Source organism: Miniopterus natalensis, chromosome 15 (assembly GCF_054644295.1).
Source record: "Miniopterus natalensis isolate mMinNat1 chromosome 15, mMinNat1.hap1, whole genome shotgun sequence".
Lineage (NCBI taxonomy): Eukaryota > Metazoa > Chordata > Mammalia > Chiroptera > Miniopteridae > Miniopterus > Miniopterus natalensis.
In genome coordinates, this window is record NC_142095.1 from 22,218,211 (window position 1) to 22,240,890 (window position 22,680).

The 22,680-nt window shown below is 34.1% G+C and overlaps 1 protein-coding gene across 3 annotated transcripts in view; it reads left to right on the top strand.

Annotated features, from left to right (window-relative positions):
* Positions 1 to 22,680, top strand: part of ATP2C1 (ATPase secretory pathway Ca2+ transporting 1) — a 92,999-nt gene that overhangs the window by 62,836 nt on the left and 7,483 nt on the right. The window contains exons 19-27 of one of the 3 annotated variants that reach the window (XM_016224339.2): positions 973 to 1,070; positions 7,834 to 7,884; positions 9,029 to 9,195; positions 10,785 to 10,853; positions 11,455 to 11,571; positions 12,344 to 12,491; positions 13,260 to 13,355; positions 14,488 to 14,629; positions 15,914 to 16,038. In XM_016224339.2, the coding sequence (XP_016079825.1) occupies positions 973 to 1,070; positions 7,834 to 7,884; positions 9,029 to 9,195; positions 10,785 to 10,853; positions 11,455 to 11,571; positions 12,344 to 12,491; positions 13,260 to 13,355; positions 14,488 to 14,629; positions 15,914 to 16,038 (1,013 nt within the window). Of the gene's footprint in view, positions 1 to 972; positions 1,071 to 7,833; positions 7,885 to 9,028; positions 9,196 to 10,784; positions 10,854 to 11,454; positions 11,572 to 12,343; positions 12,492 to 13,259; positions 13,356 to 14,487; positions 14,630 to 15,913; positions 16,721 to 22,680 lie in introns of those variants that run through there. The other 2 variants (XM_016224341.2, XM_016224340.2) reach the window with 2 other exon arrangements.

Here is a 22,680-nt window from a genome sequence, read left to right on the forward strand (position 1 = left end):
ACTGCAGTGCATGGTTTTGTGAACCATTAGACATGAAATGTGTTTACATAATATTGAGATTATATGATTAAAATTGACTCTCGTGTTTGCTGATACTCTGTATAAAATTGTGGGCCAAAGCTTATTTTAGTTTAAAAAGTAATACTATAATTGTTACCTCCTAATCCACTGTGCTAATGGATAAAAGCACTAGCTCAGAAATGTGAAAGGAAACATGAAATTTAGTTTTTCCGTTCAACTTCAGTATTTTCAAAGCAGACCTGTACCTATTTTGAAAGAAAATAGTTATGTTTATGTATCTGTTGTCTCATCATATATATGCCTGTGTTGTTTGAATGCCATTTATGATTACCTTAAGAAGTAAAAGGGGGAAAAATGGACATGAAAGCGAATCTCCTAGAGCTGGTAAACTATAATTTATACTGATAAATTCAAGCAGTTTGCTAAAAGTCCATTAATTCTGGCTTTATTAATATGGAGGGAGTTTGGGACAGGAATTTCACACTTTGTTTCTTAAGAAGAATGTCACTAGAAATGGAACATGGTTGGAAAGATTATACTTAGAAAAACTTGCAACATTTTCATTTGCATACAACTACATGATTGCCACAGATCTACCACCTTTTTATTTGGCTTTGGATACTTAAAATGCACTCTGGTCTTCATTGAAATTGAGCTGCTGAGCAGAACCTCATTGGCCTTGTTTCATTTCTTAGGTTTGATGGATTAAGTTGTGAAAACTCTTTACTCTTAAATTTAAACAAAAATAAAAGAGTCAAACAGAAAACCCCAGACTTTTAAAATTCAGATAGGTTTGTCTTACCAGTAGTTTGTCTTGCAACCCCTTGATATAGAGGCATTTTATACTTAAAAGACAGTGAATAACAGGTTATAGTAACTGAACATTATGTTTACTAACCTGTTAAACAAAATCAATTTGGTTAGTTACGTTTTCTCTCCATTTCACTTTAGCTAGTCGTCTGGGACTGTGTTCCAAAACTTCTCAGTCAATCTCAGGAGAAGAAATAGATGCAATGGATGTCCAGCAGCTTTCACAAGTACTACCAAAGGTAGGCCTAAACCAAAGCCTTTTAGAGGAAAGGCTTTATTCTAAGTGTTGCCATTTCTACTGCTGTGAAAATGAAACTGTTTATTTCGGAACAGTTGGGACATGACCACCAAATTTGTTGTTCCAAATCATGAAATGAAATCTTATCATTGAAGTCAGTCTTACTATTGAGAGTATTTGTGATGTAATCATTATGACTATCATTGCACATTTATTAACTTTAGCAAGAACCATGTTTCACCTGAGGATGGTACTGTAAAAATTAGCAGTGGTTGTATTTATAAAGTACAGAGTGGAGAGAGACACCATTACTTGATGGTTCTTACCCTTTTGTTCTATTTTAATTGTAGCATGAGTATGTGATACTTTTTTAAAAAGTTGAAATATCATTTACATACAGTGAAATTCACCTTTTTTAATTCACTGTTTGGTCGTGTAACTGCCACTGCAATTAAGATATAGAACAGTTCCATCATACCCCAAATTCTCTTGTCCCTTTTTTGTCTTCAGCTTCTCCCTCTACTTTCAGAATGTGGCAACCACTGGTTTGTTTTCTGTCTGTGTAGTTTTGATTTTTTCAGAATGTTCTAAAAATGGAATCATGTAGTATGAGGCCTTTGAATCTGTTCCTTTCACTTAGCACATGCATTTGAGATTTATCTATGTTGATTGTGTGTATGTGTAGAGTAGTAGTTCTTTTTTTGTTTGCTGAGTAGTATTCCACTGTATGGGTATATGTTACCTATTCACCAGTTTAAAGACATTTGAATTATTTCCAGTTGTTGCTGATTATGAATAAACTACTATAAACATTTATGTATAAGTTCTTTCATGAAAAGAAATTTTTATTTCTCTTGAGTAAATACCTAAGAGTTGTTGCTGGGTCATATGGTTAATGTATGTTTATCTTTGTAAGAAACTGCCAAGTTGCTTACAAGGTGACTTTATTATTTTGCGTTCCCATCAGCAGTGTTTGAAAATTCTAATTACTCTGCATCCAGCACATGGGATTGTCAGTTCCCCCATCCCTCATTCTGATAGGTATATAGTGGTATCTTATTGTGGTTTTAATTTGCATTTTCCTTACAAGTAATGATGTTGAGTATCTTTTCATGTGCTTTTTCTGCCATTCATATATCTTCTTTTTTTTTCTTTCATATATCTTCTTTAGTGAAATGTTTGCCCTGCCTATTTTTTAAAAATTATGTATGTGTTCCTTTTGAATTTTGAGTGTCCTTTATCAGATATTTGACTTGAAATATTTTTCCCCAGTCTGTGGCTTATATTTTTATTCTCCTAACTCTGTCTTTCAAAGAGCAGTTGTTTAAAGTTTTGATGAAGTCGAGTTTATCATTTTTTTCTTTTATGGGTCATCTTTTGATACCTTATCAAAAACTCTTTGCCTAACTCCACATCACAAAGTTGTTTTTCCCTATGTTTACTTCTAGAAGTATTATATTTTTAGGTCTTATACTAAGGTCTATGATGCATTTTGAATTAATTTATGTCTGTGTTGTAAGAAATGAGTTACGGTTCATTTTTTTTGCATATGGATGTTCATTTGTTCCAGAGCCATTTGTTGAAAAGATTGTCCTTCATTGGAATGCCTTTTTACCTTTGATTGTAATGCTTTTCTAACAAATTGTTTATAGAGAAAAAAGGTATCTCCTGTCCCACAGCACAGTAATTTCTTTAGAGTCAAGTTCCCTGGTGTGAGATTAACTTATTATGTTGGGATGCTTTGTTAGGGGCTTTACAAAGCCTGGTTTGTGGATACACAAATCCCATAGGAAGAGCCATATAAGAGGTAAGGAGCATTTTTGCATCCAAGTTGTTGACAGTTCTAATTTCTTGTTCTCATTGTTACTTGTCTGTTTAGGCACATATATGTGTATGCCCTTTAAAATAAATGCTTTTCATCTGGCATTTATTTTATTAGACATTATCTATCTATCCAATGACAGTAATAAAATGTGTTGCCTTCTCTTTTCCTTCACTTATTTTACATTCGCAACTGCAAGTTATATATTTAGAACACTGAATTTTCTTAAATAATTTCCACATCTTAACTTACAGCTTGTCTTTTTATAATACTTTTTTTTATTAGAAAATTTATTTATTAGTAGCATATGTTCACTGTGGAAAAACTAGAATATCTAGAAAAGAGCTGCAATGCAAGCTGCCTGTAATACAGTCCAGATCCTCAGAAGTTATGTACTCACAGAGTATCCAAGATAATAAAATAAGTTAACCCATATTTCTTTTTTAAATGTGTTTAACAAAACCTGTGTTGTTTAAATGTGTTTAACAAAGCCTGGTTGGTACTTTATGATGTTATAAACTTGAACATTCATTTAACAGAACTTCAGCATTCCTGAAATCTTAGATATTATTATAAAACACCTTTTTAATGGCTGCAGTGTTTTACTTGGGTATACTGGTGTTTGCATAAAAACACAGCAATTTTAGGATTACATAACCATTTTCTTGTTGAAATTTGAGCTCCCATTTATTTTTTGTTACTTTAGATAATACTTTTAAGAATAATAACAATAGCAGCCATTTACCATATGCTGGGCATATGTTACATATTATTTATTTACTCCTGATAGCCACCTTATAAAAGATAGGCAATTCTGTGTTTACAGATGAGAAAATTGAGGCCCAGAGAACTTGGGAGATTTAACTGAAGTCTCAGATTTGGTGACTGGTGACATTGGCATTGGGACAGGAGCCCAGGTCCATATGAATCCAGAGCTCATCATCTGTTGCTTACTGAGTCATTAAACATTATTGTACATAAGACTTTGTGCACAACTCTGATTATTTCTGTAGAATAAATTACTCCCTGTGAAATAATCAGACCCATTTCTAAAGTTCTTAACATGTATTGATGAATTGCCCTCTGAAAAGATTTTAGTTTCTTTTCCACAAACTGCATTTCATACAGTAGCATTAAGTCCCCAGACCACCAATCTAACCTCCCTTGCAGTTAAATTTTGGATGTAGTCATTATTAGAAATGCACTATTTTGGCTCATTCACGCTTTCCTCTTCTTTATAGATACTCAGAATGCTGTTTTCAGAGCATATGGGAACAAGTATGGGTGTTCGTTTTAGGTTTAGCGGAGAAGGTGTTTTCATATTTGAACAGGACTTTTTTTTGTCCTATCCTGATGGGGGTTTTTTTGACATCTATTTCTGAAAGAATAAATCTTGTATTAGGTTCCTTAGAAGTATTGGGACAGAATGCACATTAGTAAATTTATGTGAAATCTGCTGTTAATTGAACATTTTCCCCATTTAACCCTTGCTCAACCTTGTATTCCAAATCTTTTCCCAGAAATGCTAACAGGTAGTGAAACTAACAGATTAAAATTTTATTTGCTTTCTTCAGTTCACTCTGTCTCTGATAAAAGTGCTGATGACCTGGAGACCAGCCTAAGGGTAGTTAGAGAAGGAAGAAGCAAATTACTATTTACAGCATCAGCCTGGACAAATTACAGAATTGGTCTTTTCCAATTAGAGCTTTTGTGAATTAAGACAGATACCCTGATGCTGTTCCAAAGAAACTGAAAACAACAAAAAAACCACATAAGCCTTGTGAGAAGCTCATTCATTGAATTGCTTAAAGTCATCCTACTCTAAAGAGGAATTTCATAAATACCAAGGCTTTTTTTTCAGGTATTTCATTTCTTTTGAATACCTGTGTCTTTTCTCCAAATACTATTAATGAATTTTTTTAGTCCTTTGAGCTTAGCTGGGCTCCCTGCCTGACACCCCTCCCCCCCATGTCCCTACCCCTCATCCCAACTTTGTCTTTTTTTCACTTGTGTTTATGTAACTCTGTTATAGCCAACATGTGTTCTTGGTCTTATGCTTTTACTTCAAATCAGTTTGAATAGCTTTTCTTTCATTAGTGTTAAAAACAGAACTAAACTTCCCTTCTAAATTGCCAGCTCACTGAGATTTTCCCACATGTACTAAGTCATATTAATTCTGCCCCTCATTAAAATGCTTTTCAGTTTTCTTTTCCATAATTTAATCACACATTTCAAATCTCTTAACATTGCTCTGTCCTTTTGACCTGGAGCCAATTAAAAAGTACTATAGAAACTGAGTTTTACTTAATTATTTGTAAAGTCCATTTGGAGTTCTCATTGTTTTTTGTTTATAGATTTCTTCCAGTGTGTTCTGTTCCTAGTGATAAAAGTGGACATCCTGTTTTGTTTTGTTTTGTGCTTTTTTTTTATCTTCACCCGAGGATATTTTTTCCTTTTTTTTTTGTTTTTTTTGTTTTGTTTTTGTTTTTGTTTTTTAGGAAGTGGAAGGGAGGGAGGGAGGTGGGGAGAGAGAGAGAGAAAAAACACATCACTGTGAGAGAGATACATTGATTGGTTGCCTCCTGCATACACCCTGGCTGGGGATCAAAACTGCAGCCCAGGTATGTGCCCTTGACTGGGACTCAAACTGGGACCCTTCAGTTCTTGGGCCAACACTCTAAACATTGAGCACACTGGCTAGGGCTTGTTTTTTTGTGTTGTGTTTTTGTGTGTGTGTGTGTTTTGTTAGAATGAGTGAGTTTATCAGATAGTTCCTGAGAGGGGTGACAGCCACAGAAAGCACTGAGGTCCAGATAGTTCCAGAGAGGGGTGACAGCCACAGAAAGCACTGAGGTCCTGATGGGACGAAGCGGGGACAGGCATGAGGAACAGTACAGCTAGCTGCCCTGCAGTCAGGGCTCAGCCAGCCGGGGGCAGGCCCCCAAGGAAGGTGGGGAGACCCGGGCCTCAGCAAGGGAGACACGTGCATTTGTATTTCTACCACACCTGTTAACCAATTCCCTGTAATATAATCCTAATTAATGTGCTGTTTAATTTTTGGTAGGTTGTAAATACTTATTTTAGTTACTTATTTTTTTCTTCTGTGCAATCAGATACCTTTTTATGTGTCATGGAAGATTTGGGGACCTTTGGCAGGTTATTTTAATGTCAGGAACACTTTTGAAAAATTAACCTCTCCTTTAATATTTTCTGCTTTTCATAATTTTCTTTCCCTAGTACACCTTGTCTGTTAATGTTGATTAAAAGAACTATCGAGTACTGAACAGAAATATGACACTAAAAATAAGGACCCATGAGAAGAGAAAAATCCTCTTGCCAGTTGCTTCTGAAAATGTGTAGTCTTTCCCCCTTCCTTTAATGATTTTTATCTTTTCCTCCCATATGATTCCCTGAACTCTCTCCTTTTCTGACAAAGTTCTACTTCTTTCCCACTGTCCTTTTACCATATACTGGTGTCCTCATCTTCTCTTCTCCCCTCCTACTCCCAAACTACTGTGATTTTATTATGTGCTTGCCTTTCATCAGTGCATTCCCTTTTTCTAGGTGGAGAAACAACATAAATATGAAAATATTGTTAATAAATGAAATTCAGTTACCCTCAAGTTTAATCTTAGTTCTTTGAAATAGTGATGTAGTTTAATTTTTACTCATTTCTAGGGTTTTTTAAAATATCTAATTTCTTTAGGCCATAATTTTGTGTTCATTAAATTACGATATTTTTACTCAACTAGACAGATTAACCTGGTCATCCTGGTGCTTTAAGAACAAATTGTATTCTGTGCAATGCTGTGTACCATATGCAAAACACCAAGGGAGTCTTCAGTTTTGCATTAGTAAAAGCAGTGAAAGAAAGAAAGGATGTTGCCTGGAGACTACTGGATGGTGGGACTTGTGGAAATTCTAGCCTGATTTTGTTTTCTTTGAAGTGGGAAACAAAGTTTTTAGCTGAAAGTGAGGTTGCAGAAAAGGGTCAATTGGAAGTCTGAGGAGAGAAAACTAGGACGAATCAGTCCTCTAGGAGAATGATAAAGAGAATGGTGTAGTGTGTGGGCATTAAAATCACTATGACTTGTAAGTATTTTTGGGGAGTGACAGTAAGGCAGAAGTTAAAGTCTTTGTGAAACATTGCGGAGTTACCTCGCTGGAGCAGGGAATGCTTGCAGTTAGAGGGAGGTATAGTTTCATGTGACATTCAAAGCAGGCTTTATGAATAAAGAAGGGAGAATGGAGAACACCTAACCCCCTCTAGGGTCTCCTGGTTGTAGTATTTGAGAGGACTGTAGGCATGGCCCATGTTTTATGGAAAAATTAGGTTAGAGCAGTGTGGAAAAGGGGAGGGAGAATATAGGGGGTTTTGTTGATGACTGATGACTGGCTTTGGGGGCACAGTGAAAGGGTTTCAGAAGACAGGAGAAAAGGGGATTAAATATATGGTTTGGAGAGAGAAGATCATATAAGCAGTTGGAGATATAGTGGAAGAGATCCTAATGAATTAACCTGAATAAAAGAGAATGAGCAGACACTTGATACTTAAAAGGGAGGGGGGTTGCTTTATAGGCATGGAGAAGTAGCTATTCTTTATCTCTCCTGAAGACAGAACAAAGGGAAGAGGCCATTTTAGTTGTGTGTCAGTGTCATGAGGAAACAGATGCAAGAGAATTTTCCCTTTATCTCTGAAACATTTCTAGAGTAAGGCTGTTTCCTCTTCAGAGATTGTATTTTTCCTGGGTACCTTTGGTAAAGTTTGAAATGACCATGTCAAATGAGGGTCTTAAAAAACATCTGGCATATTGCTTAAGCTTGAGCTCTGTGGCAAATTAAATACAGTTTAAATCAATTTTTTAAAAATCATTGTTAATTAGAAGCATTATTCTGGTATTTTTTAACATTGAAGATTTTAATGTTTCTTGTATTTTAACAGGTTGCGGTATTTTACAGAGCTAGTCCAAGGCACAAGATGAAAATTATTAAGGTGGGTCTCTAAGAATCCAATTGTTTAATCTTTATATCCAAAATGCTACTTCTTATCTTAAATTATGTTTGCCTTACTAGGAGTATTTGATAGATCATTTAAGTCAGAAGTACTCTGAAGCAAAACAGGTGATTTTTTCTTTTTTAGAACCTGAAATGGAAACACTATAGAGAATTAAGTTAGCAAGGGAAGATGTAGAAGAAAACTTGAATGAGATGTCTGCAAATACAACCTTCTTTAAGCAATTGAACAATTTAGAAGTCTGTTCTGACAGGAGTCCATAGTCAAATCATCGCAGTGTAAATAGCAATAATTGCTTAGAAACTGAATAAATACATCAAGAAAAAAATGTTAGCCCTGGCCAGGTAGCTCAGTTGGTTAGAACATCATCCCGGTATGCCCAGGTTGTAGGTTTGATCCTCAGTCAGAGCACATACAAGCATCAACTAATGAATGCATGAATGAGTGGAACAACAAATCGATGTTTCTCTTTCCCTCTGTCTCCTCCCTCCCCCTCCCACTCTCTAAAATCAATCAATAAAAATTTTTTAAAAATGTTATGAGTGAAAACAATATGTAAAAGGCTATAGTTACATATATTAATTAGACAAATATATACAAAGCAACTGACATAGTAGCCATTAAATAATGGACTTAAATTATTAACCACTGTAGTATTGTATTAGTTCAGGGTTTCTTAACCTTAGCACTATTGATATTTTGGCCTGGATAATTCTTTGTTCTGAGGGGCTGTCCTTGTCCTCTGTATTGTAGGATGTTTAGCAGCATCCCTGACCCCTACCCTTTAGGTACCAGTAGCATACTCCAAGTCATGACAATCAAAAATGTCTGCAGACATTGCCTGATGTGCTCTAGAAGGCAAAATTGTCCCTGAGAACCATTGTATAATTGACTCTAGATCAGACTTTAGACATACAGTTCTTACACATTGAGAATATTAATAGAAACTTTTTAAAGCTTTGCCTTAAGACCTCAATATATTGTAATCTATTGAAAAATTGATGGTCTATATTATTTCCAATCTTAGTTATGTGAAAAAATAGGATTTGTTTATCACTTTATCTCTGTAGAAGCAACATTTTAATCAGAATTCCTTCCTTCCCCCCTCCCTCCCCCACTGTAGTCTCTACAGAAGAATGGGTCGGTTGTAGCCATGACAGGGGATGGAGTAAATGATGCAGTTGCTCTGAAGGCTGCAGACATTGGAGTCGCAATGGGTCAGACTGGCACAGATGTTTGCAAAGAGGCAGCCGACATGATCCTGGTAGATGATGATTTCCAAACCATAATGTAAGTTTTGTGTCAGTGTTCCCTGATTCACATCAGAGAGGATCTTCTCTCAGCCTTCCTTGCACCTCATACCCAGACAATTCAGGTGGAAAAGAATTAGCCGTATTTAAACATTGGATGAATTAAACTATTTTACTAGGTGATTTAATCTTATTTTATGGTGTAGTGTGTAGTTTTGGAGAATATTATTTTGTATGGAATGGAAAGGACAGAATAAATGGCAGGGCCATTCATTTAAGAAATATTTACTGAGCGCCAATCAAGTGTCACATTTTTCTGGCTGTAAGTGTGTGATATAGCAGTGAACCTTTATGGGGTTTTTAGTCTAGTTAAATGCATGCTATCAGAAATATATATGGGTATGTCCTTATAGTAAGTATTAAAAATAATCAAGTTCTCATTCATATCTATTTCCTTATGCCAGTAATTGTTCATGTTGTCAGTGATACAATTTATTAAGTTAGAATAACTTTGTCTGTTTCCGCCATAGTTTCTAATTGATTTAAGATTCTTATGTAATACCTGGTAGTGTCAGTTTTACAGTGTTCAGGTGGGAGTCACCTGAATCCTGTTTTTTATAATAACCTATCTGCCGACCTGAGTCTTACTCATTATAGTGATAAATACTAATTATATACCCCTGGTGCTTCATTAACCCATTGTGACCTAAAGTGAAGCATGTGGGACCCGGCCCGAGGGCTCAGCAGTTGAGCACCAACCTATGATCCAAGAGATTTCGGTTCAGTTCCTGGTCAGGGAACATGGGTTGCAGGCTTGATCCCCAGCAGGGGGTGTGCAGGAGGCAGCCGATCAATGACTCTTATCATTGGTGTTTCTATTTCTCTTTCCCTCTCCCTTCCTCTCTCTGAAATTAATAAAAATATATATATTTTTTAAAAAGTGAAGCATATGGGAGCTCAGGACTCAGAATTGCTAAGCTCTTATAAGGATATAAGATTTTTGTCTTTTCATCTTAGAATTGTATAAAAATTTTGGAAGAAAGGGGAAGTTGTTTATAAAACACATATTTTCATAGATTCAAACAAGTGAGTGAGATAATTTACACGACTCTTTATATACCATATTCTTTATATAATTCTGCTACTGCATATATCTATATGTAGGAGCAGAAGATAGCTTAAATTCTATAATTCTTATTTATCTCATTGCTGTTTACTTCCTGATAGATATCAATTTAACCTCTTACCATGCATGCCTTTTGAACCTTTAAGAAAAGTAAACTTGGGTAAAAAAGATTATTATTTTAGTATTATAAGTGTGTAGTATTGTGTCTTGTGTAGAAAGACAATATGGGATTTTAATGTTGAAATATATTTTTAAGAATAAGAATTTTAATATTGTAGGATGAAATTAGTTCAGGTCGGGCTCTTAGAAGGCTTTAATTATAGATAGATTTAATGTTTCCCATATTTTTTCTAATCTTAATTATGTGATGAAAATAACGTTCTTTGAGCAATGTATGTGTTACATCAATTGGAAATTTGTTTTCAAAATTATGTTTCAATATAGATATATCTTTATTTTTGTATGATAATATGTTCTCACTTAATTTTTTTTTTAAATTTCAGGTCTGCAATTGAAGAGGGTAAAGGGATTTATAATAACATTAAAAATTTTGTTAGATTCCAGCTGAGCACGTAAGTTTGTAAGAAGTTTGTCACCATAAGTCTTGTAGCTAAATTATATGAAAAGTATAATTCAAGCAGAATGCCTAGAAGCTTCTGGGCTCTCTTTCTGAGCATTGTTTAATGCAAAAATTAAAACATCCTGTTTAATAGGTTCTTAATGCAGTATTTAGGTGTCTGTATCACTATCAAAGTAAAACCAGTGTGGTTTATTTAATAGCTCCTGAAATAACTAAAGTGTGTCAGATCTTAGTGTTTCCTCTTATTATCATTTTCCAAAAGTAAAAGGGCTTTTCGATAGTCAAAAAAAGAGTTACCAAAATATTGTTAGAACTGTTAACTGTTATGTAGCAGCATCTATTCTGAACTCAACTTTAAAACTCCTCCTCTATTTATATTTTTATGTTAAACATCTTGAAGATCCTTTGTTAAAATACTGTGGATTGTAAGAGTTAACTCCTGGCTTCAAAATGTTCTTGGAAATCTAGACTTCCTTTAAAAGCATGGTAGTAACATGAGAATTTTAAGTGCTAAAAAAGTAGTATCTTAAAATTAGTAAGAATTATAATAACTATGCTGACAAATTTTTTTAAATGACTCTTTTTTTCAACAGGAGTATAGCAGCATTAACTTTAATCTCATTGGCTACATTAATGAACTTTCCTAATCCTCTCAATGCCATGCAGATTTTGTGGATCAATATTATCATGGATGGACCACCTGCTCAGAGGTAAGAGTTTTTTCATGCCTACACTAGGACAGTAAGGAAGGTGTGATATCCTGATAATTAAGTTTTAAGACTTCATTCATGGGTAGCATTAGAAATCTTTGCAGCAACATGTTTGTTAAAAATTGTGTGATGTGTGCATATTATTTATTTTCTTTGGGTGTTCACTCATCCATTATGGATCTGAGCCTTTATACTGTGTTAGATGCCCAGCCTTATGTTGAGAACAGATGAGGGCAATCCCTGTCCTCAGGAAGTAAGCTTTTTGTTTCTAAGAATGGGATGAATGGAGAAATCTCTGAGTTTAGTGTTGTTAGCTAGGTTGCCAATTTTAGAGATTTGGGGAAAGTATTAAAGGACCTAAGCATCTAAGTATTTTCTTTTATAATAATGGGGCCATCAGTGTCACCAATACAAAGAGTAGTTGAAACCTCACTGCCTGAAAGATATTTCAAAGTCCAGTTGGTTGGTCATGTATTTCAGGCCATATTTTTAAAAAAAAAACTTAAATGTAAATGATATTGGACAATTTTTTAAAATTTGACTATCAGTCACCTATCAAACTGTGCCAAATAAATAAGGGTAAAAGAGGAAAGAGTGATAAAATTTGTGCTTGTTTTTGAGTAACCTTGCCAAGGTTTCCTTTGTGATTCAATATTTTGTTCGTATAAGAAAGTGTTTAGCTTCATGAACAATTGAGGTTAATCAGGTTTGAAAGTAACAAATCCAGAACTTTAAAACATTAAAGTAATTCTCTTTTCTGTTTGTTTTGAAGCCTTGGAGTAGAACCAGTGGATAAAGATGTCATTCGTAAACCTCCACGCAACTGGAAGGACAGCATTTTGACGAAAAACCTGATACTTAAAATACTTGTTTCATCAATAATCATTGTTTGTGGGACTTTGTTTGTCTTCTGGCGGGAGGTATATTCACTGGATGAGCTGCTTTATTAACATGTATTCTGTATGATAGAACTTGGTTATTTTTGTGTGTTATATGGAAGGCTGGAAAGTTAGAGCTCTTTGAAAAATTTGATAAAAACAATTAAACATAGTTTGATTTCAGTCTTTATGGGTTATTGGAATTTCTCATTCATTTATTAGAGTAGTAATTTAAATCTGCAGAGGTCTATCAGATACAATAAAAATTAATATATGAAAATTTGGAGAGACCTTAGAAAATCTGAGTCTTTAACATAGTTACTTTGTCATCAGAAAAGAAACTTGTTTTAGTATCCATTATATGGTTTGTGAGAAGACTTTTTTACTTTTTGGTAACTACATCTCTTCATTAGGTGACTTATTATTACTTTGTTTTAATCTTTACCCTAGGAGATATATATATCTATATATATTTTTAAATTGATTGGTGGGGGGATGAATCATCAGTTGGTTGCCTTTAGTACTCATCCTGACCAGGGATCTAATTTGGAACCTAGGTATGTGTCCTGACTGGGAATCAAACCCACAACCTTTTGGTGTCCAGGACGATGCTCCAACCGACTGAGCAACCCAGTCAGGGCATTAGGTGACTTATTTAAATGGCATATAGGAAATTTATGTAGCTTACATGTTTTTATATCGTAAGACTAAAACTATTTTATCCAAATGGAAAAAAAATATTAACCTTTTAAAAGCATGCGGTATTTATCCATTAAATTCAGCCACTGAAAATCTTTTTTCTCTTGACAGCTACGAGACAATGGGATAACACCTCGAGATACAACAATGACCTTCACATGCTTTGTGTTTTTCGACATGTTCAATGCACTAAGTTCCAGATCTCAGGTATGCTGACTGATTCAATTAGGTAGAACACTTTCTAATTATAAGCAGGCAAGATTTATGGATTTTTAGCTTTTCTTGAATATGTAGCCATAGATTACAGTGTCAGATACAGCCTTCCTACAAAAAATGTGTGTCATAATGGGGTTGGGCCATTTGGGGAGAAAAGCCTTACCTTTGACCAGAAGATCAAAGTAAAACACTGGTGTTATCACATGATCTTTCTTCTTTTCCATTCTCTTATTATCTGTAGCTATATGATAGGTTCAGATTAACATTATCCAAGCATAGGACAAACCTCATGGATTTCGTTAAGATGGTGTTAAGTCGCCTTTTAGAAGAAAGTATTGTTAGAAGTACAAGAACAACTTTTTGCATATTAATCTTTTCCCATTACTTCTGTCAGCGTGTCAAATTTTAATGTACTTTTAAAAATGTACTTTTCCTCCCTTGTTGTATCTTAGGGTGTGATTGATTGCCTTATCTCAGTTGAGGTGCTCTGATCAAAAGTAATGAACTAAAACCTAGTGGTACTTTTTCATAGCTTTTTTTTTTTTTTTTTTGAAAACTAGTTCCATATGAGGCCTGACTATTCACTTAATTTTTAGAGCATTTTATGAATCCTTAACTATATCTGTTACCATTTGCCATGCTAACAGTGAATTGTCATTAATTTAGAGTAATTTTTGAAGATGCTATATTATTCATTTTTTATTTTGTTAAAGTCAGCTTTACTTTTTCAATACACATATAAACTAGGTTCATTCTTCAAAAAAGGTTTTTAGATTAATCTACCTCAATGAATGGATAGAAATGACTTAGCAGAATAATCATATACCAATAAAATACCTTAAATTTTGGAATGCCTAAGTAAGTTTCCTTTCTATTATCTTTTTTCAAAAAATATATATATAGCATCACTCTTTTAAAGAAAACCCTTTCTTGATAAAGAGAAGCTGCTTTAAAATTCACCCTTATTCCATTACAGTTGTTTCAAAATAATAGCTAAAATTAAGAGATTTCATGGTCCTACCATTGTAGAATTCAATCCAGCTTATTAAAAATTAGAGCTGAATGTAATAATAGTTTTTTTCTATGACCAAGGTGTAATAATCAAACTCTGCTCTGTCAACAGACCAAGTCTGTGTTTGAGATTGGACTCTGCAGTAATAAAATGTTTTGCTACGCAGTTCTCGGATCCATCATGGGACAATTACTAGTTATTTACTTTCCTCCACTTCAGAAAGTTTTTCAGACTGAGAGCCTAAGTATACTGGGTAAAACAAATATTCTTTATAATTTATATATTATAGATGAATTGTATTTTCTAATGCATTTGTTCTAATGAAAAATTTTCTTTTAAAAAAGTAAATAAGTAAAGTGACTGACTTGATTTGAAAAAGAAGTGTGCTCTCTTTTTTCATTGGGAGAAGTTTAGGGGAGTCACTCTCCTAACTCTAGGTTTTAAATTTTTTGTAATTTTTTTCTTTTAATTTTTTATAAGTTATTAATTGTCAAAATCACATTTGGTTATTCTGAAATGTAGCAAATCAAAACTTGTTAAAGAGTAATTGTAGTTTATAACTTTTCAGTCTTATATGAAGAAAAAATTAGATTTAAGATCACTGAAAACCAGATTGCTTTTCTATAAAATTATAATTTTGATAGTTAAAATAATATCTCACTATTCTTACTTGCTAATTTGTAATTCTTATTTTATCAAATAACAGCCTGACCCTAAAAGCAGAAAATTTTATTAAGATTATGTGTAAGACAGACATTATTCTTTCACATACTGTGCATTAAATGTTATGATGCAATACATTTAAAAATCTTCCTATTAAGTGTGAGGACTGGTGCATTTATGGTAATGCTACTTTTAATTTTAGGTTTTTAAGCTAATTTGGATATTTATGAAAATGAGTTATACAGCCTCACTGGATTTTTGTTATGAGTTGTTTATCTTAAACTTAAAAGTGACCTAGTTTAATGTCAATATTTTAGTTTATATTCACATTCCTTCCTCTAAAAAAAGGAGTTTTAAGGAAACAACTGCAGTTTTTCAAGCAGTAAATATGAATGAGTTTGAATACTGCTGTAAAGACATGGTCTTTAAAGATGAGTTCTTCTAGGCTTCCAAATGAAATAAACACAAATTTATGTATAATCTTTAGATAGGAATTTTTCAATCAAGTTAGTTACCACTGTTTGAACAGCCTTTTAAAAAGGTCGTGTGATCTATTCAATAGAAAACTCTTGCTTGTGTTGCTGTTAAATATGGTTATGAAGTTATTTGTGGTTTAGGGAAAGTAGTCAGAGGATTTGGGCTCTAGTTCTCTGGCTGCTGCCTTTCATAGCTATATGACTTGGATAAGTCACTTAATAACTTGGAGGCTAACTTTCCTTATTTTTATACTGAGGCTGATTATCTACCTCATGGAATGGTTGTGAAAAAGTGTATTTCAAAAGCTGTGGTAAAATGTTAGAGAAATGTAAGCTATTAAGTTTTGCGGCAATAAGTAGTCAAAGAATTATAAAACCCAATTTATTTTCTTTTGCAGATCTGCTGTTTCTTTTGGGTCTCACCTCGTCAGTGTGCATAGTGTCGGAAATTATTAAGAAGGTTGAAAGGAGCAGGGAAAAGATTCAGAAACATGTTAGTTCAACATCGTCGTCTTTTCTTGAAGTATGATGCATATTGCATTCTTTTATTTGCAAACTAGGAATTGCAGTTTGAGGATCATTTAGAAGGGCAGATTCAAGAGGATAATGAAGATTTGAGAACTTTTTAACTTTTCATTGACTAAAAATAAGCATAAATGCTAAAGACTTGATTGAAGACTTTAACCTGCTGACAGTCCCAAATGAAATTATGCAACTTTGATAACAAATTCCTTGATTTAAATTGGCTTTTGAGATTGAGGGGAACTTTATAAAGCATATAGGCATTTATTTAATTTTAAAAAAAAGGCAAATCCTAAACCACTTAAAGAGGTCTAACAATACAAATACACTATCTTATATCTTAGATATAATTTTTTTTTAATTTTTAAATATTGTACTATTTATGGTGGTGGGGCTTTCTTACTAATACACAAATAAATTTAATCATTTCAAAGGCATTCTATTCGGTTTAGAAGTTGATTCCCAGGAGTGCCATATTTCAGCTACTGTATTTCCTTTTTCCTGCAATGTAAGCAGCTCATATACCTTGTGTTACCATTTTTGTATCTCAAGTTTTTGCACAGGATGTGACCACTGTCAGATCACTGTTCCTTTCTTTTTGTGACGGAAAAGCCTATACTGCAATTTGAAGTAAATGTTTGCTTTTCTTAGTAAATATAAATGGTTGCTTTTTTCCCCCCTCAGCTATGAGTCTTTGTTCTAGCAAAATTAATATAGGGCTATCAATGGAATTCTAGTTAGGGTAGTCAGTGTCTGTAGTTAACACTTAGACAAAGATTCAAAAATATTTAAGACTAGGCTGAAATTTATAAATTATATTAACATGTTATGTCTTCTTTTAGAGTTAAATATAAATACACACTTTGTTAAATATCATTTTATCATCCCCATATATATATATATATATATATATATATATATATATATATATATATTCAAGTACCTCACCTAAATAACTGAATTTTATTATTTTTAATGTCCTTTTAAGCATCTTTCTTAGGAAGTATATAGAGTGCTATACTTAAATAAAAAAGCCCTAAGACCAAACAGGTGATTTCAGAACCAGGGACTATGGAAGATTCTGTGCTGGCCCTGCTCTTCATCTGTCTACAGCCTCTCTGGCCTAGATTGCAGCACAACCCTGAGCCTGTCCCTTCTCCTACTTGCACCATTTGTTCCCTGCCTTTTCATTGAGCATGCTAGAGAAATAGATAGATGTACTCTTGTATTGCCATCAGTTTTTATGATAGTTTGATGAGGTATAGTAATTTATTTAGAAGTGTGTGACAAATTTGGGCCAGAAATTCAAAATTACAAATCCATTTCCTGTTGACTTTCTTTCTGAAACAGAAATGGGTCTTAAATTTGATGTTTAATTCTTTTTGGAGTGAGTTTTGTATTTTATAATTATTCTTTATTTTCTAAGCTGTCAAGATAAACCACCATGTAGTTTTTATCACCAACATATTAAACTGCCAGTGTTAGCACTGAAATATTGTTATCAGTGATGGCGAAAGTATCTATTTTCTGAGTCCTCATTAGTGAAACAGTTGAGTATAAAGAGCTGAGACGTTTGCAATTTATTCTTTGCCCTTTAAGATTCAATAGTCAAAAAAAGAAAAAGGAAAAAAAAGACTCAATAGTCAGATCTCATTAGCTAGAGCATGGAAGCCATTGTCTAATCACCTTTACTATTAGTGACATGATGTCTCACTCCTAAATTTTGTAATGATTTTTCTTCTTTGTTACAGAGACTTGAAATACGTATTAAGTGCACGTTAGTCTTTTGCTTTGGCGTTGTAGGTTCAGAGTATGACTCGGATGAAATAAATGTGCCTGTTCTTTTGTTTGGTTTTTGAACCAAAAAAAATTTTTTCCATAAGTTAATGACCTTCTGTTTGGGATTGTTAACGTTAAAATCATATGGATTTTGAAGATAGCAATACTCACAGTACATAAAATCTATGATTTAAAGAGAACTGAAGTGTACAGTACAGATACACTATATCCAGGTTTCAGTTTTCCATAGTGCAACAACAAATTAGAATATTTGTATATGTATTTTCAATAGTATGTTATCCAAATTACCATGTATACTTTAAATGCTCTAGTATCTGAATTTTTATTTTTTAATCTAATTTTCTAGCCCTAGGACTTGCTAGAGTCTCTAACAATACTAATTCTAACTTGCTGTTAGACTGCTTCATGAAGTTATTTGGCCCCAAAGTGATTAAACATCAGGGAAGTAAAGAAAGGAACTTGAAATAGTTCACCATTTAGGTAGACAATTCTCAGATGATTAAAACTGACTGCAAAGAAATAAGGCTTAGTACTCTTATATTTGTACTGAGTATTTCATTATCCAGAGAGGAAACAGTGAAACCAGGCAGTCTAAAAAGCTACCCCTTCCCCAGGATGCAGACTTTATTTACTAGCTGTGACCACACTCACAAGGATAAAGTACATTTTTTACCTTTCATACTTATGCAAGGTACATCTTTTACATTAGTAGTCTTTCTGAAATCACTTTAAATTTTCATCTCTTTCATGTAGGGCATAAATAAAGTGAGTATTGGTCACACTTAAAATAGTTTCTCAGTGAAATGAATTGGTAGCAAACAAATATCTAAGAACCTTAGTTAACTTTACCTTGTTTTCTGCCTTTGTCACTTGGCAATCCATGAGCATTTTACTTCCACATATAACTCACCCAAAAACTTAGATGGATAATTGATTGTCATTTCAGTAAACTTATTTAGTAACTGGACTGTGCCCAGGGATAGGAAGGTGATGGCATCTCTGCCCTTGAGTAGCTCATGGACAGGGTTAGCAGGAGATATAACTGTTACCAAGCTGTTTTACGAAGGGTAGTAGTGCACATTTATTTTAAAAATATACATTACATTAAAATGAATCCAGCACACATTTTACTGGTAGTTTACCTTGACAGTGGCATTTGGAAATCTTTGAAATGTCTTTTTAGACTAAGCTGCAATCTAGACTAGCTGATCTGCATACTAAACCATGGTGTGGGTAGATATTAATTCTAACTGGTATGTGACTGGATAAACATACCATCCTGACAATTAAGCATCCTTGAGCTCAGCTAGCACTTGGTATGACTATTGACTCTCTTGTTGGACAGCCATATTTGGGATTTTTGTTTTTAGAGTTGGTTATTGTTAAAAATTGTATAATGATTAACCAATCCTTGATATTAATGTAGATATAATAGTCTGCAAATATTGTAGGTTTAGATTTATGAAGAAATAAGAGGTAGTTTCTTGCCTTTGGGAAGCCCTCAGTCTTAACTCTGGAGAACAAAGTGAAATACATCCAACACAGTGGGAAATGCTGCCCCAAATGCTGCAGTAGCCAAAGGAGAGAAGTAACTTCACTGGATGAAGTTGTCAAATTTCCCAGAACTAGTGGCATCTGAATCAATCCTGAAGTTGGGAATCTCCAGCCAAGAAGCAGCAGGACATTGCAACCAAATGGCAAGGCCTTTGCAGTGTTATTGGTGGGGGCTGGATGGAACAGATGAAAACCATAGACAGTCTGGGGCTATTTAGGCAGGGAATATGTAATGTGAGGGGTTGGACAGATTGACAGGAGCGTATTGGTAAAGGAAAAGACACTTGACTTGTACCATGCTAGAGGATTTCAAGAGTGATGCGAGTTTGGATTTTTATTTTGTAACGTGCTGGTGGAAACACAGAGGGTAGATTATAGAAACAAAACAGAGAGACTGACTAGAGAATTGTGGAAGCTTAAGGGGTAGAGGGGTAAGTGAGCTGTAGCAGTCACTATGGAGACAAAGGCATAAAATAACTATCTTCTAAGAGAGCATGGACATGACCAGACAGAAAAGAAAAATGTGGAAGATACCCCAGGTTCTGGCTCCCTGGCTTGGATAGTAGGGCTGTTGGGAGAATTAGCAAAGCTGAGCAGCCTTTAGTGGGTAATTTGAAATGTGCATTTTGTGGTGTCCTTGAGATTTGCCAAGGCACATGTTAGATGAGGTCCCTAGAACACAATGAATTAAAGCATGGCTGAATAATTACAATGTAGTAGGAAAATAATTTCATGTTAAAGCATTTTTTTGTTTTTTTGTTTGTTTTGTTTTTGGTAAAAGCAAAGCATTAAGTGAATGTAAGCTCAGCTTTGACAGAATAAGATGTTTTTTGAAAGTAGAAGAATCAGCAAACAATTATATAAATTTAAAATGCAGGGGAGAAAGATGAGAACATTTCAGCCTCCTTTATTATGAAGCTTTCAGAATGAATCTGTTATTAAGATACTGACTAGAAAATGCTGATCTGAATGATTGGTAACACATTTTTTTGATGTTTGCAGTAAGACACTTTCTTAAGAAGAGAGAGAATATATATAGCAAAGAACTGCATAGCTTGAACTGAAGTTTGCTGTGGGAGGAAACCTAATAGGTGACTAGCATTAACAATAGAGAATAGCTACTTGCTCCAAACAAGTAATTTATGGCAGGAGAGTAGAAAACTGTTTTGTTTTTTTTAACTCATAAGTCTTCCTTGAATCTTTTTAGCCTCATATTCCACACAGTGTGCCAACACAATCCACTTACTGGTTTTTTAGAAACTGTTCCTTCAACTTGAAATCCCTTTTCCTCTGCCTCAATTTTGAGGATCAGAATTTTTACCTGTTTTTCAAAGATTAGCTGAAGAGGCAGCCTGGATGGCCTTTCTAGATTGCTGTAAAGATTGTGTGTGTGTGTATGTGTGTGTGTGTGTGTGTGTGTGTGTGTGTGTGTAGTACAGTTTCTTGTAAATACTATTAAGAATAAATGCAGCCATAAGTTTGGATATAAAATTATGGGACTATATATTTTTTAAAAAAGCATTAAAAATTTAAGTGAAAGCCACTTCATTGATAAATCTAGGCAGAAATTGGATCTTTTTTCATTCAAAATAAATTTCAGGGGTGAAATTTGGGGAAGGAAGTGAAAAATATTTGAGCCATTAGATTTTTTGTTGTTTTTAAATTTTTTTATTTTATTAAATTTATTGGGGTGACACTGGTTAATAAGACTATATAAGTTTCAAGTGTACAATTCTATAATACATCATTTGTATATTGTATTGTGTTGAGCCATTAGTTTTGATCCTTATAAATTCTTTTCTAATCTAAACATGCCAGTGTTCCTGTGTACACATGAGTGTAGCTTCCTGTATTTGTATAGCTGCTCCAAGTAGTAGTGTTCATGTGCAGGTGTGTCACTGTGTACACCTGACTTTGTCATTCCTGTCCCTTTTTGCTCAAGTCTAGCCAAATTAACAAATATTGTGGCAAAGTTCCACATTTCTGGGGTAGTCCCATGGCTGATAGGCCTGGCAGAACTGCCTTTCATATCTAAATCAAGGTTACCCCATCACCATTATTTCTTCAGCAATATTGCATTATTCCATTTAGTAACCCTCTGAGTAGAAACCACATCTCACAATATTAACAGTACACAGTGCTGGAAATTGGGCAAATTATTCTACATGAGCCTAGAGGTTCATTTTTGGGTTCTGAGTATTTCTACCTTTTGAACTCAAAATATGCTTTTAAAAACTGTTTGTTTGTTTGTTTGTTTAAATACCAATCCGCTCAGCTCTATTAAAAGCAATTTTCTGTTCAGGCCTTCCCGATAAGTATACTGAAGTGCACATTAGTTGAGAAATGACAGTTTGGTGCCATCTTATGGTCATAAAGAAAATACTGTAATGCCTTGACCACCTCTTTTTCATCAAGTCTGCATCTTAAAAGCATAGTATGAAAGAACTTGTTATGTGAACCTTACAAAATATTATCCTTGGAGTAATATATAGCAGGTCCCCCCAAAATAGGTGATTATAGAAAATGTGTGCTTGATAGGAAAGGTATGACAAACCTTATATTTAAGCATTATTAGATCAATTTTATGGAGTTAAAAATAAATATTTTTTATGTTCTATTCTCACATCCATTTGGTTACATGATAGGATTGCATTAGAATTTTTAAGTATCTTTCTACACGGAACGGTCTTGTGGCCCATGAATTATTAGCTGGAGGTGTTACAAGATAGTGAAACAATTTATTTTAATACCTCATTATCTCCCTAACTCACCCACATGGGGCTATTGATTTAGTTTGGGGGTTGACAAACTTTGGTCTGCGGGCCAACTCTGCTTTGGGATTTGTAAATGAAGTTTTATTGGAACACAGCTACACACATGTATTTTCAATCCCTACTTTCATGTTATAACAGTTAAGGTGTTGTAACAGAGACCACATGACCCACTAATCCTAAAATAATTCATTTTCTGGCTATTTACAGAAAAGGTTACCTACTCATGTATTCAAAAGAGACAAATAGGCCTATGCATTGCATCCAGTGGATCAGAAAAGAAGTGATCTTCCTTCCAATCTCCCAACTGGATATTCTCTTTGGGATGGATGCACTTGATACCAGATTTGGTATCAGTGACTCCTCTGAGTTTCCAACAAGACTCTGGTGTGGAGAAAAAGAGTCTCAGTCTATTCTCAGGACATCTTGCTTAGGGAAGACAAAATTTAGTAGTAGAAACCAAAATATCCTATCAGCCCACTCTTAGTAAAAAATACAATCTCTAACTCATTTTCTAT